General features: G+C 44.6%; 1 protein-coding gene across 1 annotated transcript in view; it reads right to left on the minus strand.

Annotated features, from left to right (window-relative positions):
- Positions 1-2,354: 2,354 nt before the first annotated feature.
- LOC8053325 (glutamyl-tRNA(Gln) amidotransferase subunit B, mitochondrial) overlaps positions 2,355-16,938 on the minus strand; it is a 37,582-nt gene continuing 22,998 nt past the window's right edge. Inside the window, exons 8-12 of the mRNA XM_029986126.4 lie at positions 11,309-11,540; positions 9,811-9,944; positions 5,270-5,393; positions 4,063-4,149; positions 2,355-2,518 (exon numbers count right to left, since the gene is read on the minus strand). Of these exons, the coding sequence (XP_029841986.2) occupies positions 2,375-2,518; positions 4,063-4,149; positions 5,270-5,393; positions 9,811-9,944; positions 11,309-11,540 (721 nt within the window). The 3' untranslated portion in view covers positions 2,355-2,374. The remainder of the gene's footprint in view (positions 2,519-4,062; positions 4,150-5,269; positions 5,394-9,810; positions 9,945-11,308; positions 11,541-16,938) is intronic.

Consider the following 16,938-nt stretch of genomic DNA (forward strand, 5'->3'; position numbering starts at 1 on the left):
CGCCAGCTCTATCTGCTACCGCAAACAGCCGCCAGAAGCCAGAGAGGAATGAGGGCAGAGCCAGATGGGGATGGCCGGACCTGGACGATCACAGTCCTCTTCGCCATGTTGATCGCGCTGCGCAAGCACATGATCGCGAGCGGGCGAGTTCTCGCTGCTCACTGATGGCTCTAGGGAGAGTGCTTTATTGGAAACCCGCGCGTCCCCCACTGAGGTCACAGTGCACGTGACTCGGAAGATGGTGAAGGAATTGAGAGGTGCCAAAAACCTCAATCTTTTTCAATTTTTAAAATAAAAGCTAGGACATACAGGCAAAAGCGGTTTTTTGTTCTTTATTTCAGAAAAGTCGAGACAGAACGCCCAAATTATTTAAGCAGAGCACTGAAATTGTTGCACAGCTCCCTTGAAAGCAGAATGCTTCACCCTCACGCTGAGGACCCGGCCACCCGACACGGGGGATTCATGTCAGAGGCTTATAAAACTGGGGCTTTTGAAAGCGGGGCAAAGAGGGTGGGGCGTTCGTCGCGGAGCATTTGACACGGGGGCTTTTGAGAATGGGTGCTTTCGCGCACCACCCCGCATCGGCACTCCATTACCCGAATTCCTTGTGGATGCCGCCATTTTGGTGCTTGGCGACTTCCTCAACTTTAGATACCATGTTGGAAAGCTCGGGGGCTCGGCAATGTCGTTTTGACCCATCACGGACTCTTTTAACATTTCTGGAAGACGGAAAAGTTTTTCCCGTTATTTCAAATGAAGCTTCAGATAACTGGCAACAATGATGCTTAAGTGTAGCTTAGTGGGTCTTCACTGCTTTTAATTACTCATGCATTGCAGAAAAGCGACAGCCTACAGGAGGAACTGCGAGAAGCATAATTTGTGCTATTTGCCCCATTTCTACGAAGCACACCAAGCTTCATCTATACAACGGGCCGAGTGCACTTGCACTCGGCCCGTTGCAAGTGCTACTTTTGGAGCATGAAAGTGTGACAACTTGTCCCCATATTTTTGATGTCATTGGAATGTACAACGGCCTACGTATCTTGTTTTGCTGCAACACTGCGTGCAAGGTAAAGCATTCCTTCAGAGCAGAATGGCCTGCGCACATGTATATATAGTTGGTGAACGTTGATGTGGTACCCCTAAGAAGATGCAGCAGACCTGAGCACCAGTGGCAACATCTGCATGTAGCAGCGTCATCCAGGCAGTTTGTTTCCGTTTCTCTCCCTGCGCATAGGAATAACATGCCTCTTTTCTTGGAATTTCGTTCCAGAAACATACATTTACGAAATTCGAGTGCGATGCGTGCAGAACGTAAAGACACCATAGTGAAGTTTTATTGTGCTCTGTTTGTTCGCCTATTTATATAGGGTTCTTGCAAGAGACCATGATGCAACGCTACTTCTGGCTTGGAAATCTCGCCGGAGTCCACATTGGAGGCATTCGTCGCTGTTACGCTATGTTTTGTGTGCCTCGGGGCCGCTTTCACACCGTGGTTTGTCCGCTTGTTCGAGGTTTAAAACGGTCAGCTGCGCCGGAATTCATTGTTCCAGCCGTAAAGGTCAGTGACACAATAGAGTTACGACTACCAGCATTGTTTTCCATCTTTTTTTTTTTAAATTCCGGCGATCATTAGGAACCAGGACAAGGCGACGCTTGAGCAATCTGTTCGCCGGCATCGTGAATGGATCCGACGGATGCGCCGGCACAATCTCGACAGAAAAGCTGCGCAACAACTAAGGGTAAGTGCACTTTGACTAGAACAAGTGGACGAAATTACTTGTGCGACAGCTCCTTTCTTCGTCTGTCTAGCCAGTCAAAAAGTTGGAGGACCAGCTACAGCACTGACGAGTTTTGCACAATATTCCCCATTATTTCGAGTATAGGCAGCGGCACTCATTGTCTCGTCAGCCACCGCAAACGATTAGCAGCCAACGCATTTTTTGTCGTCCGACGTCACTTGCAAGGCGTTCAAGTGCCGATTGAGGATGTTAACCACAATTCACGCTCATTCTGACCTCTGTTCCATCGGCCGCTCGCCGCCAATTTGGTTTATCGTCAAATGCGACCGAGCCAAACGCCAGGGCTCTGCTGCAATCAGATGCCAAATGTCTCCAATATGGCGCCAAGGCACTGGTGCCAGACGACAACGTTGGTCTTGATTTCGAGGCTAACCGGAAGTGACGTCAGGTGCAAGAAGCCTGTACTGCTTCCTCTACGCCTGAACAGTGCTCGCAAACACCCTGCAGAAATGCGAGGTAAGCGTGCGAGTATACGGTTGTGCCGTTTTGACCAATGGTGAACATCATTGGTTGCGATTCTTTTATGTTGTTTTCAGTCAAAGGATTTTCGAGAGGCAAGGACTAGATCAGTTTTATTTTGGTCCTTCCCATTCAGCTAGCAACTTCAATAAGATGGCTTTTGCAGTCTTCATGTCCGCCCTCCTGTTGGACAGCTGCTTTGTGCTGCCCATTAGGGCCTTGAAGGCTCGATCTTTCCCTCTCTTGAATGCTTTAACCTGTCGGAGAACATTCGGCAAGAAACATCATCGCCGAGAATAGCGTGTACTGGGAAACATGTACAACTGTGGCACGCAGAAAAAGAAAATGAGGTGCATTTTATAGATTACGAACGTGAAGGGTTTGTTTTGAGCACGTATAAAGTAAAAGAAATGCAACTGCTCGAAACCGAAACTGCACTGGGGAGGAAGAAGAAATAAAGAGGAGGAGAAAGTTATCAAAAGTCACGTGGCTGTGCAACTTTTTTGTTTTGTTTTTTCAACCAACGTATTTGCAGCTTTTTAGAAGGAACAAAAAATGGGTATAATTTGTCCATTTTTAGTATTAAGTGTACTGTCGACGACCCACAAGTTTGATTATACTTGGTGGTTGTGTCTAAACCATAAAAAACGGCACGTGACCACGAAGAAGAGAGTGAGCGCAACTCAATCTGGCCAGTTCTCGATCGGCGGTTTTCGGGCGGAAAGAAAACGAATTTCGAGTCACAAATTGTGTTCTAGGTAGTTGGGCTCTCATATGTCATGCACAAATAAAAACCTTGAAGAGCATAAATACCCTGTCAGTATCTGGTTAAGTGTTAATTCTAATAAAATAATGACAAATACCAATTATCATTTATCATGTCATCTAAATAAAAACCATGTCAGCTCTCCGCCAGTTTGCAATCCTGACAAAAACTATCCATCTGTAATAAAATTATGATTTAAAATTTTTAGCTTTTCACCTCTTACCATGGGCTCAGTAGAGTAATCACTATATGTAGCTAGCAGGTGGTCTTACAAAAATTAAACATTGGGTACATCAGTTGCGATTGATAAGTTGCTAGTGGAAGAGGTCAATGCGCCATCAAGGAAATGATGCCTGCACCAGCAAAAACGGTGCCAGGAAATGCAGCTTAAAACGCATGAAACGAAACCTTGCGTTGCAGAAGCCTGGGGTCCTGGGTTCGGTCCCCACCCCTGCCCGTTTTGACCTGGATGAGCATTGTTTGTATTGGTGTTCGTCCGTGTGTCGCTACTGCGTGGTACACGTTAAAGACCCCAGGTCGACAGTCTTAAAGCAGTGGCAACATTTCTCATTTAGGGTATGTAACAGCGCCGAGCAAGAACCTCGAATTAACTTTTTTGTCGCTGAACAATATCAAGTAATCATACTATAAGGCTACAGTGACCTAGTACACGAATAGGTCATTGTAGTGTAACGACTTAAGTGGGCGCTTTCAACATAAAATATGCCGGAAGCGCCCACTTCGTTTCAAGAGCCCGCTTTAACATATCCCAAACTTGGGAATTCTGCAAGTTATACGTTAAGTGCCCGATGCTTCTCCGGTATTTCACTGTAGTATACATAGCTAGGTACTAGCCGTTGGCTAGTACCTAGCTATGTAGAATTTTGGTTGTGCAATCAAAGGGTCCATATGCTTCCAAAATTAGAAATCGAAGCTGCCAATACACAGGGAATGTTTCCAAACTAATGTGCTGGAGGAAGAAACATCAGGTGCAAAACGTCCTTGAATAACTACTAGAGGGCAAACATATCTCACGGCATCAGGATTTTCCTCGATGACCCTTTTGCAGAGCTGCAGTAACTCGTCATCTGGCATTTGCCATGCAGCAGCTTCTTCTACGATCTGGAGAAAGTTAACAGACAATAATTGCAGTGTATTAGTACAGCCTCTGGTTAGGATGATACCGTTTAAACACAATTGTCACACACTACTACAAATGTACTAAATTGCAAAAGTAAGAAACCTGCCAAGAAAAACACAGAGAATGACACAACTATGGAAGCATAAGGAATCGGCAAGATGGATAAATGGAAGGGTGGTGGTTTTCATTTTTATTTTTCTATATTTCATCAACATGCCCACGATAAAGTATCAACCTTCATAGAAGTTTGTCGGGTATGGAAGACCTGGGCCGCATTTTCACCGTAGCATGTCATCGGGACCGGTGGAATGCAGTTTTCGGCTAAAACTATGGCTTGGCCATTGTTGCTTTTGCTTAGCATTTGATCAGGACGGATTATTACATGTCAGCGGGTTTAATAGCTGGTCCCTAGGGTTATATCTTTTGTTAGGTCTCCTGTTATGTGTAACTACCATTAGGCCTGGCCACCTGGGCCCCTTTAAGTAAGCTGTAGATGGCGCTAGGACATACTTTGAAATAATTTAATTACATCAAAATAATTTAATAGACTAAGATAAAGACTGCCAGACAGTAAAGGTAACAGAAGTGACACAGTGTAATATGTCGGCCAGCGCACTTGTTGCCAGAGTGATGACGGGAGGACATTTTTTAGAAGTCCGTCTCTCTCCTTAAACCAGACTAACTCATTTCATGTGGCAATGAACTGAAGCAAGCAAGCCGCGAAGTCACTTTCCCAGAATGCATAAACATAGTCCCGGCCTTTAATGGTTGCTAGACTCGCTGAGTGGATGGCACTAGGCACATCTTCAAGGCAAGCCCCTGGGGTCGGTGTGCGTCTGTCGACACCTATAACATTAACGCAGACCCATTTTCGTTCTCTGGAGTTCCACCGCTTTATATAAAATGCAGCTTTCGGAAACTAAACGAGGTTTAGATGCAAACCCTTACAGACAGCAACCTCTGCACTCACTGAAATCTTTTAGAATTCTTAAATCAAACATCCATTACCGCTAGACTGCCTCTTGACAAGACAGACTGCAATGACGGTGTGGCTGCAATTAATGTATATACAATTAGTCTGCTGTTCGGTCGCTTTCTTACCTCTTCCGGTCTCCGGGAATCCCCGCTCACCAGGACTTTAAGGACATCCTCGCCCGTCAGCCGACTGATACGCCGGCCTTCCATCAGGGCTAACAGCTCGACGAACCGCGCCGCATCCAAACCACTGAAAACACGAAACAACAGAACGGCACCACCTTGAAGTTGGCAACCGTCTCCAGCGAGAGGCTCATAAATAACGGTGGGACCTTCCACAAGCCCACACAAAAAGCCGAGGTTGTGCTTTTTTTTATGGAACTGTGTAAAATCAGTTAAAATCACAACCACCAACCTTGCTAGCGATTCTAAATGAATACATGCAGGTGCAGCCCTAGGATAAGTAGCTATTCACGCTGCACGATAAACAGAAAGCGTGAACACGACATCGGTGCTTTTCACTTTTTACTCGGGGAATGGCTCTGAATAGCATCAAACTCTACTCCTGAAGTGGAAGCACCAAACGAGCACTCTTTACTGCACTACTAGAGTCACTGACGGGATGACAATGGCAGCGACGTTTTCAGTAGTCCCCCCTCCAGCACAAGCACTCTACCCTCCATAACACTGAAGGCCGGCCATTCGAAAGAGATGCCCGACCGTTCTCACCCTCTCTGTTTCAGAGTGCAAGTTTGTCTGCTTCTTGCGCAGGAGTTGCGTTGATGTCAGAACGCCGAGCTCCGACTGGCCCTAATTGGAAGGATAGTGGGTAGTCCTCGAGGCAGTTAGTATTGAGATCTACCTATAAAAGGGTGTTCACTTGGGCTAGTTGGTGATACATTTCAGGATTAAAAGCATTAGAAAACGAGGACCAGTAAAAACACTAGTGTGTGTGTTGTAGCGCTTTTAATCCTGAAAGAGATCTACCTACAATCTTTGAAATCAAAGCCAATCAGAGATCAGCACTCTGACATCCCCGTGATTACTGCGCAAGAAGCAGACAAGCTTGCACTAGACAGAGTTAAAGCACTGCACAGGTCTGGGCCAGCCCAAAAGCCCGAGCCCAGCCCGGCCCGCGGGCTGGGCTCGGGCTTGAACAAAATATTTTTCGGGCCGTGGCCGCCCGGGCCCTGGCTGGGCAGTCGTTCGCTGCAAATTCTAAATTGTTGATAACAAAAAGTGTTCTGATTAATCTTTTAAGTTCAAGCGAAATGCAAAATAACTATGGTGCCATTCGAAAAAGGAAAGACGTTTTAGAAACCAGCGAAATGCAAAATAACTTGGCACCGTTCAAAAAAGAAAAGATGTCTTGCTTTTGGAAGGCCTTTACGTGGATAAAAGAAAACGTATGGATTCCACCAGCCTAGTGGCAAAGTGGGGTCAAGAAGACGAGGGCATTCCAGTCGCAAGGTGCAACATGAGTGTCTTTTTCTTCTGCCTTTCACACTAAAAAAAGGAGAAAAACGTGAGCTTGACTTTGCACTTCGTGCAAAGGGCCTTACTATGCCACCAAAGATAAGCTAACTGCCATCGATAATTTTATGCTAATACAGCCTTTTGAAGATACACTAGCGGGATTCTGAGTGTTTCTTCAAAAAACCTTGTAGAGAGGAAAGTTCTCTGTGAAACGAATTGAACAACGAAAAGCCCAATATCTCTTCGAGAAATGCATACAGTAAATAAAATATTGCCCACTCTTTTTCTTCTCTAAATCACTTATGAAGTACATATTTCGCCCATATTCTCGAAAATACATCGTCAAATTCAAAATATTTATTGTGTCAAAAAACAAAAACAACAACAACAATAACTTGGTTGAAGTTTAAAATAAATTTAAGTCAAATATGCTGGCTTTATGCTTAGACAGTTTTTAGATTAAAGTCTACAAACTTTTTCGTGCTCCTGTATATAATCTGTCGGGCTCAAGCCGGGCTCAGGCTTATGTTAATTTTTTTTTTTCTCGGGCTCTGGCCGGGTTAAAGCTTCTGTCTAAAAACTCTGCCGGGCCCGGGCCGGGCCATGGCAAGAAATTAAATATTCTATCGGGCTCTGGCCGGGCCCGGTCTGGGCCTAGAAAGTCCGGCCCGTGCAGTGCTCTAGACGGAGTATTGACGAGATTCTTTTGACTTTAAAAGAAAAACAAGAAAAACCGGCTACTGCTTCTTCATGCTAACAGTGTCACATAGTATACCCATCAAGCGGGTCTATCAATGTAAACAGACCAAATTTAACTCATCCATCGAAATGAGTATGAAATGGCTTTGTTGCATTTGTCACGCGAGAACCTACACCAGGCGTCGACGCATCCTTCCGCTGGTTTGAACACCTAACATTGTGAAATTACCTCTCCCCAGAAAGTTAGGCAAACATTTTTGTTTCAACTGCTTAAAGGGACACTGACACCCCCAAAAAATATTTTGATTTTTTGCCAATCAATCCATTCTGGTGTCAGAAGAATACCCAATCCACATTTTGCTACAGCGCCACATTTATTTTAAAAAAGTAAAAAAAGCGCAACTGCTCGAAACCGACACCGAAACTGGACTGGGGAGGAAGAAGAAATATAGAGGAGAAAGTTACCGAAAATCACGCGGCTCTGCAACATCTTTTTTTTTTTTTTTCAATCAACGTGTTTGCAGGGTTTTAGAAGCCACAAAAAATGGGTATCATATGTTTTGTCTATTTTTAGCATTGGGCAAAACCGACACCAGTAGTTACTGGTGCCGTTTTTGGTGTTGATGAAATGCAGAAGCCCGACGAGTGGCTCCGTCGACGACAGAGCTCGCCAAGTATGACTGGGGATGTACAAGTCCGTTCCTACTCCACCATTTTTCTTTCTGAAGTTGCCCCGGCAGAATCTACCAGGGCCATTTTGAACACCAACGAGTCGAGCTTCCCTGACGTCAACTTGTATTAAGACCGAATGAACACCGGTATGTATAAAAATAAGGTACCGGCCTATACTCCTCTATGTTCCTGACTAGTATGGCTGGCACAGTCAATCACAAAGTGAAAGAACTCGAGCGAGCTGAAAAACGTTGCCTCCATCCATTGAAAGACGTAGGACAAAAGTTCACCAACATGGCATCCAGCGAGAGACCGAACTGGAACTCCATTTATTTGAAGACGTAATTTTGAGCTGGTGCCTCTTCAGCTGGAGCCACCGCACTAGAGCCAACCGCCTGCTCGCGCTGAAATCAGCATGCCCTAACTGACATGCCAGACTAATTGCTTTTGTTTGAAAAAGCTGACCAGACACCGGCAAGTTTCGCACCGTTACGTCATTAAACCATGAGAACAGTCTCTTCGACGTCCGTGTCGAGGCAAGGCCTAAGACTCTTTCGGTTTGTCTTGATGGTGTTGTTTGCATAGCAAACTTCAACCTTCTTCCTTGCATTCAGGATGGTAGATATCGTGCTTGCTGCAGGCTCGAAGTCCGCAGTGATGTCTTTCTTCTTCCGACCGCTGTCTACCGCCCTCAAAACCTTCACTTTTTTCTCCAGAGAGACAGTTTTTCGCTTCGTCCCCATTTGCAGCTTCGCTACGAGTGGTGTGGTGTGTGGTTGGCTTTAGTCTGCACTGGTTCTTGACGCCTTGCATAGAGGCCAGCAGCGGCACAACCGCCGTTATTCGCCCGGTTCATAGGTGGTGCTACCTCCCGAAATGCGCATTTTTGCACATCAAGCAATCTAATTTTTTTAGTATTTTTTTTCTTTTCGTTTTTCGTTTAGAAATTACTTTTTGGATATTTTCTACTTTTTAATGACCTTCGTAGTATTTTGTGACGCAAGCAAAGCAGGAATTGCTTCGCTATAACTGATAGCGCATCCGATTTCACGGTTTCAGTTTCGTTATATAACTAAAACTTCCATCCAAATAAAATATGACCAACCAAACTTTGTGATTAGTTTGCTATATCCAATAATTCGCTATATCAGTGTTCATTTTAAAGAGGTTCAACTGTATTTGCTTCAAACTTCACCTGTTTTATGTGTGTGCCTGGCTATAATTAGGCCTATGTAGAGGAAAGTGCAAAAATCTGCTTGGTATGTGTAGCTATTCCTATAGCAAATCACTACTTTTGCTCACATCATATTTAGGTGAATTTCTGATAATTCAAACTTGTGATATCTAACTAAAGTTTGTGACTTCGTGGAGTTTTAGTGAGAGTCGACTGTATTTTCAAATGTTCGTACCAGAAAGCAGGTTTTTGGCTTTCTTTATGTTCTACTAGTTTTCTTTTGGCCCACCATATAATAAGCAATTAGTTTCATGGTCCCTTAAGCACTGCAGAAGTAGGGTATGTATGGGCACTTATTGCGACATCAGCTCATGCTTGATATTTCATGATGAAACAAAAAGAAGTTTACTAGAGAAAAAGTAAACGGTCAGCTAGACTGATAGGGACTAAACACAGACAGGGGGAAACAGACATATACACACCACTGTATGTCTGTTTCTCCCTGTCTGTGTTTTGTCCCTATCGTTCTAACTGACCATTTACTTTTGCTCTATGTACCAATTAGCTCAACTTCAGCCTGTTATTCAGTTACTAGAGGTCAGATTAATTAACTAAGATGGGTTGCGGAAGGAAAGTTGAAACACACCAGTCTTGAAGAGTGAGCTGGGCTGCATTCAACTGGCCCAGGAGCTCAATAAGAAGCCAGCTGGCAACCTTCTTCGAACTGCAGACGCCGGAGTTTGTTACTTCGTCGAAGAGCTTGAGGAATCCTTCTTCACCCTTCCAAAGACGAGAAAGGTCCAGCAACAATAGGTTACACGGACGTTTTGATCAAAACATTGTTTCAACATACGCACATAGTATGGTCGCAATCAGCTCATTAATCGTTTGTGCCAGTTCATCTGAATCTCAATGGACAACATTTGCATTAACATAAAAGTGTAAGTGCTTTACATGATTGCGAATGCCTTAAACTGTTAACATAAACAATAAAGCAGCATACTCTCACAAGACATATATGACACCAAATAATAAGAGCGTGGAATGCATTTGCTCTAGGCGTGATGATAAAACTGCGCCTGAAAGCAAGCACCACCGTTAGCGCTTTCACAAGCACCACACGATATTCATGCATCACCACTTATGAGCAGTGCTGTCAAACCTAATAAAAACTTCTGTGCATGAAAAAAAAAAAGTTTTTTCTACTTTTTTACATAATCACAGACACCGTAGAGTAGATACCAATGCGAAGAGCGAGTCGTCTGCTGCTTGTGCAGGAGTTGCGGTGACGTCAGAATGATGCCAAACTCTAGTTGGCCTTGAGTGAAAGGATAGTGGGTAGACTTGAATGCTAGATGCATTGAGGTGTAGTCACTATTCTTTGTCAATCAGCCAATAAGAGCTCAGAGTTTTGACATCATCACAACCCCCATGCAAGAAGCAGACAGACTTCCGCTCCACACTGTAAACAAAAATAACAATCTAAAAAAAAAGATTTCATTAGCACGCAGTTGTGCACAAACATTACTAACACTACGTTGGATGAAAAACAAAAAGAAATCTTGCATAACTTGTTAAGCAAACTTCAAACATAAGGTGACTGATGGGATTAAAAAATAGTTCCATGTGGACACCGAGGAACAACAATGCTACGACTAGCTTAACAGAAACCACATATTTTCAGCCATGTTTACCCTGCAAGTAGCATGGGGCAGTTTCACGTAACATACGGCGTGTCCTTGAAAAATATATATACGGCGCTTTATCCACCGCAAAAGTAAATTATGCGTCTCCAAACGCCAAATCTCCTCTGGAATGTGGCACTAGCGGTCTGGACCAGATGCCAAATTTTCAGAACTAACTGTTATAGAACTAATAGTTATCTCATTAAAAAAATGATAAGTGATCTTCTGCAGGAAAGTGAGTTGGCACGTTGCAACGACAGCGACCTTTTCGTCCGCTTGCATTTTTCCCCAGCGTCTCTACGACCAACTGCCAAGATCTTAACATCCGACAGCATGACACGGCGCTGTTGGTGACCAAGTTCGTTGCCCCATTGGGACCACTTTCGATGCGAGATGGGATGGCAAACACACCGGCCAAAGACGTGTTGCAGGCACCGAAATGGACGAGGCTTAACTCACTACGATGGTCTGCGCCTGGTGTAGGGTGAGGGAGTGGTCTCGGACGAGACGGTCCCGTTCCTGGGCGGGCAACACCGGCATGCTGCGACGCAGCTCCTCGACGCTGGGCATCCCTCGTGCCCCTTCCCGGTCACCGGCACCGCCTTCGGCAAGCACCAAGGGGGGCAGGTTGGGTTCGGGCATGAAGCGGTAGTCCTGGACCACCTCCTTGTCCCTCATCGGAACTGTCCGCCTGGGCGTCGAGAACAAGAGACACGGGTCGAAAAGCGTCGTATGCCTTCAAGAATGTTAATGTGGCGTCTTTTTAACTAGGCAAAAAAGAAATGGAGATGACCACTGAAAAAAAAAATTGCCTCTCTTTCTAGTTAAATGCAAAGGCATTTTAAATGCGTAGCATTTAGAACCCCCCTTACTCTCACTCGTTCGTAACCACAGTCCGTCGTGTACAGTTCGACTTACAGTGTTGTCCGACTTCTTTACAAAAATTTAGAATTTTGGGAAACAAATACAGCATATACACTAATGCTTCAATCCCGCTTTGGATGGTCCACATAAATCAGGCTCTTAAAGGGCAACTCCAGTGAATATATTTTATTTTGGGACCACGACTTCTTTTGGCTAAAGTAGTGTCCCTCAATTACAAGGTATACAGTATAGACCACTTACAACGTAACCGCTTATAGTGTAGGACCGGGTATAACGCGGCTTTTTTAAACCACCGGTTCGCATCCCATAGAACTCCATGTAATTACATACCGCTTAAAATGCAGGCGCGCGAAGGGAAATACCAGTTATAGTGCGGTTTCTGGAACAGACCGCCGACCGCGCCGAGCGACCTGCGCAGCGAGCACGCTTCCCTGTGCGACACTAGATAACGGCGCTAGCCACAAGCAGCACTCGCGGGGCAAGGAGGTTGCTCGAAGAAGCGGGGAGAAGCGAAGAGATGTAGATGGTTCCTCTTTCCTTATCGTAAAGCGGAGAGAGAGGCTTCAGTTACCATAGCAACGGAGGGACGCATGCATGTGTCGTTCACGTGCATGCGTCCCTCCGCTGCGTTGGAAACAACCGCAACGACAGACCAACCAATCGCAGGTCGAGGAGAAGTGTTCGCGAGCGTTGCATGCCGGTCGCGGGCCGGCCGGTTGGCTTCTTCTATCCGCAAACATGGCGTCGGTGGTGATCGTCGACGTAGACGGCGTGGTGGAAGCTCATCGTTCCGCGTAAAAGCGCTATTTTTGACTGTGAATTTTCGTTGTGTGTCGCTATGATAACCCAGCACGTACTAGAAGGGAAGATCCACCTACTGGTGCGGCGATGTCGTGGCGGCACTCTCAAGACGGCAGAAACGCCCGTGTCGTCAAGTTTGCTTACTTCGACTACAGTGGTGCTTTCTAAGCATTTGTGTTTTCAAACATCGCCCGGATTTCTTATTTGGAGCATTTCATGCCTGTGCTCAAGTTGAAGGTATCACTGGCACGTACCGTATAAAGGATGTGAATTTTCACGCGTTTTCATCACCGGAGAAATGTGATTAGGGTTAGCAATCCTGAACGCTCGCAACGTCCGTCCGCAACCCGTGACACCGTTAAATTGCTGCGCCAGGCAAAAGCCGCTCATTTCTTTCAAAATGTGTGACACACTTGAGAGAGAAGTGTACTAGTCTGGTGAAATAAAGACTTTCCTCAAACTAAGCTTTATTTTTCATCTAACATAAAATAAATTGTTTTACAAAGGTAAGTTGTCTCATGGCATGTATTTTGGCCTGAAAAATTGATGTTTTGGTTATAGCGCGGTACCGCTTATAGTGCAGATTTTCGCGACTCCTGCGACATACGTTATATGCGGTCTACACTATAATTTGTTTTTCAATACTCTGTATAGGTTTATACATCGCTGCCCAAAGATGGGTTTCGGGTGTCCACGGCAGAACCGATAATTTCTGCTAGAGGGATGGCAACACCGACCATCAGCCGTACGGCAGAGATATGATATCGTGAGGGTGTTGCACCAGTGTTCCTTCACTAAAAGCGAACCTGCCTGCCACCCGCTAAAGAGCAGCTGGTCGCATAGTTGAAATCGGCTTTAGTGGAGTGTGCGGCTTCACTTTGACATAATAATTCGGTTGTAATCATATTTGGTGCCACCAAAGCGATACCAGTCATTTATTTTGGTTTCGTTGCCCTTTAATGTGTAATGCCCAGAGTTACCCCTTAATGTATCGCTCTAGGATTTACTACAGAGGTGCCCGAAGGTGGTGGAAGCTTTCACGAAAATTGTGGAAAGATTGGCTCACTGAGTAAATCACGAAAAATCAGAAACTATGTTTTCTTTTATACTTTGCATGTACACTTAAATAATATTTTGTGTCACTGGAGCACTTATTTGGGCAAAATAAACTGAAGAATAGGTAAACCAATTATATTTTATTCCATTTCACACATTGTTCAGTCGTAATAAACGCCAGAATAGCCCAAAATGATTTTTTTGATGATTCTGAGAAAAAAAGGCTTAGCTGAACATGTTGTAACAGTGATCAACAATGAAGACTACGAAAGGGAACGCACAACATAGGACGAGAGCTGACTTGCAACTAACTAAATGTTTAAAACCCAGGAAAACATAAAAAGCACACTCAACCATGCGTGCACTACCCAAACTGTCTTGTCACAAAGGGCTTCAATTATCAGCGCAACGCTAGACCCCCCCAATTCATAGTCAAGAAAAGCATTTCTTTTTCCGATAGCACCACTGATGGCTTGCTGACACATTGCGCTCCGTAATTAACAATGTGGAAGGCCTCTGTCACTTCTGTCGTCACTTTATCTCGGTGATTTCCTAAAATAGCGGTCTCACCGAAGGATGGCTTGCACTTGCAGGTCCTGCAATGCGTCAATAGATGGCTGCCGACCGTAGCTCTCACGGAATAGACATGCTCCCTAAGCCTGTCAATTAAGTATCTACTGGTTTGTCCAATCTATACCTTGCCACAAGAGGAGTATCTTGTACACAACACCCGAAGTACAAGACACAAACTACTTGGCACGCTTTCTGCTACAACTCTTTTTTCGTAGCCCCTCTACCTTCGAGTGGACCCTCGAACAAATTTGGCTCATTCTCCCGGGGGCGGAAATACTGGCCTCCCACTTTTTTTTTAAATTATGAAATACCTTGTGCAGGTAGGGGCATTCACAGGGAGCACGACTATTCCCTGAAACCTGCAGTCGACGGTCATCTATCGACGCACTGCGGGACCTGAAAATGCAAACCATCCTTCGAGGAGACCACTATCTTAGGAAAGCACGGAGATAGGGTGACGAAAGAAGTATCGGAGGCCTTCCAGATTGTTAATTACGGAGTGCAATGTGTCAGCAAGCCATGGGTAGTGCTATTGAAAAAAGAAATGCTTCTTTTTACTATGAATGGTGGGGGGGTCTAGCAATGCACTGATAGATGAAGCCCTTTTGTAACGAGACAGTTTGGGTGGCGCATGCGTGGTTGAGTGTGCCTTGTATGTTTTCCCGTTTTTTTGTTTTAACTATTAAACATTTAGTTGCAGGTCAGTGCTCGTCCCGTGTTGTGTATTCCTTTTCTTCACTCTTCACTCTTACGGCTTGTTTCACCTACACCATGTTCAACTTCCACCAACTGGCCCAGCTCTCTACTTTGTTAAACGCTTAGCGATAATTTTTTCGTTACCGAACCAGTTTTATTTTTTATTTTGACTTTGGAGGTTTCATGTATTCACACTTTGAATTAATTAATGCGCCACCTTCGGGCACCTCTGTAGTAAATTCGAGCACAATACATTGAGAAACCGATTTTAGCGGACCATCCAAAGTGGGACTGAAGCATTAGAGTACACGCTGTACGTTATAAAGCAGTTAAATTTAATTCTTATAAAAGGGTTGATAATGCTTACACAATATAAAACAAAGGATAAGTATTGGTGATGCTTTAGTTACTTTATTATTGCGAAACAATGAAGGCCCGTTCACACACTTGCATTTGAGTACAACCGACTGAGACAAGACCGGTTTTAAAGGGGCGGTGCAATGATTTTCGGACTTTGGACAATTAACTGCAAGAATTAATCTGTCACCTAGGGATAGAAGAACAAAAAACTGTGTTTTCTTGCGTGCATTAGCTTTTATTTAAAAAAAATGAAATGAATCAAAGATTAAAGTGCCTTTCAACTTTCGCGCAGTCTTTTGAGTGACGTCTTCTGGGGGATCATTGGGTTCTCTCTTCACAGACAAAAGCCGCTTCCTCCGCGATTGTCGACTTTTCAAGACACTTTGCCATGGGGCTGATGGCAAGTAGCAGCAGAGGACAGCTTTTGTTGACTTCTGCATGTCCCCCAGAGACATGCAGTCTTGGGTAAGTTACTTTTAAAAAGTAATTCGTTACAGTTACTTTCAGAAAAAAGTAGCAAAGTTACCGTTACAGTTACCACAACAAAAGAGTAACTTGTTACAGTTACAGTTACTTTTAAAAAGTACCAATGTTACTTTTCAGTTACTTTTCTATAACACAAAAAAATAGGAAAAACTAGAAAACGCCCCTCACCAAGTTTTAATGTATAAAATAAAAAAAAAAGTATGCTTTTTACTACATATTGTAACTTAGCAGAAGTTGCTTCTCGAAATTAGTGTTTGAAAATTTCCACGCCAGAGTAGTGGCACAAATCAAAATACGAATTATGCGCAGTGCGGAGTACTGGCGCTAATCAAAATACGAAACATGCTCAGTGCCCTCCGCGTGTATTGTTGTTTCGCGCTTAATTCACCCGATTACAAAGCGTTTTCACAAAAAGAAGAAGAAAAAAAAGAAAAACCACAACATAGATAGTGCTTCCAGACACTAAGATGTAAGTGTTCAGTCACAAAGTACAAGCGCGTGCGTAAAGATAACTAGGTTTTTTTTTTGTTTTTTTTCATGAAATCTCCATGTGGCTATATTCGGGTCGTGACTCGTGAGAAAGAATGCATTCACAAGTTTATGCAAGGCCAACTTGACACTCGAAATGTCGGAATAGACGATTTGAGTAGTGCAAGGAATATCCAAATTGTACTCGTTCAGTGATATACAGGGTGAAACAAGGAGACGCCAGGCTCTTTAAATCAACCGGAAAATTCGGTTTCTTAACCTATCGCGCTACGACTTTGTGCAGCGTTGCCCACAGATGGTGCATTTCTTTGTAAAATTTGCAAAGAGCGAACTCACCTGAGGAAAAAGTAAAGAAAGAAAAAGGCTTAGCTCCTATGGAAACGCAGCGACGCCACCGGTCTGCAAACAACACGGCGCCGTTTCGCACGGGAGACAAGAGATGGCGCAAGCGGTCGCGACGCCAACTGCCGCCAACGAACGAGCAGACGACGCCGAGAGCCGGTGTCTTTAGCAGACAAGGAACTGCAGTTCCATGCTGTTACCGCGCCTGTCTTTTTTGTTTCTGCGACTGTCGCCGCCTGCGGAACGCGTGCCGCTTTGGGTCGAAAAGATCTCCAGCTAAAAAGGCCTGCTCTCGGCCCCGTATGCTCGTTCGTCGGTGGCGTTTGTTGCGCCATCTCTTGTCTCCCGGGTGCAACGGCGCCGTGCTGTTTGCAGACCGGTGGCGTCACTGCGTTTTCATA

Source organism: Ixodes scapularis, unplaced genomic scaffold (assembly GCF_016920785.2).
Source record: "Ixodes scapularis isolate PalLabHiFi unplaced genomic scaffold, ASM1692078v2 PGA_scaffold13__105_contigs__length_92229423, whole genome shotgun sequence".
NCBI lineage: Eukaryota > Metazoa > Arthropoda > Arachnida > Ixodida > Ixodidae > Ixodes > Ixodes scapularis.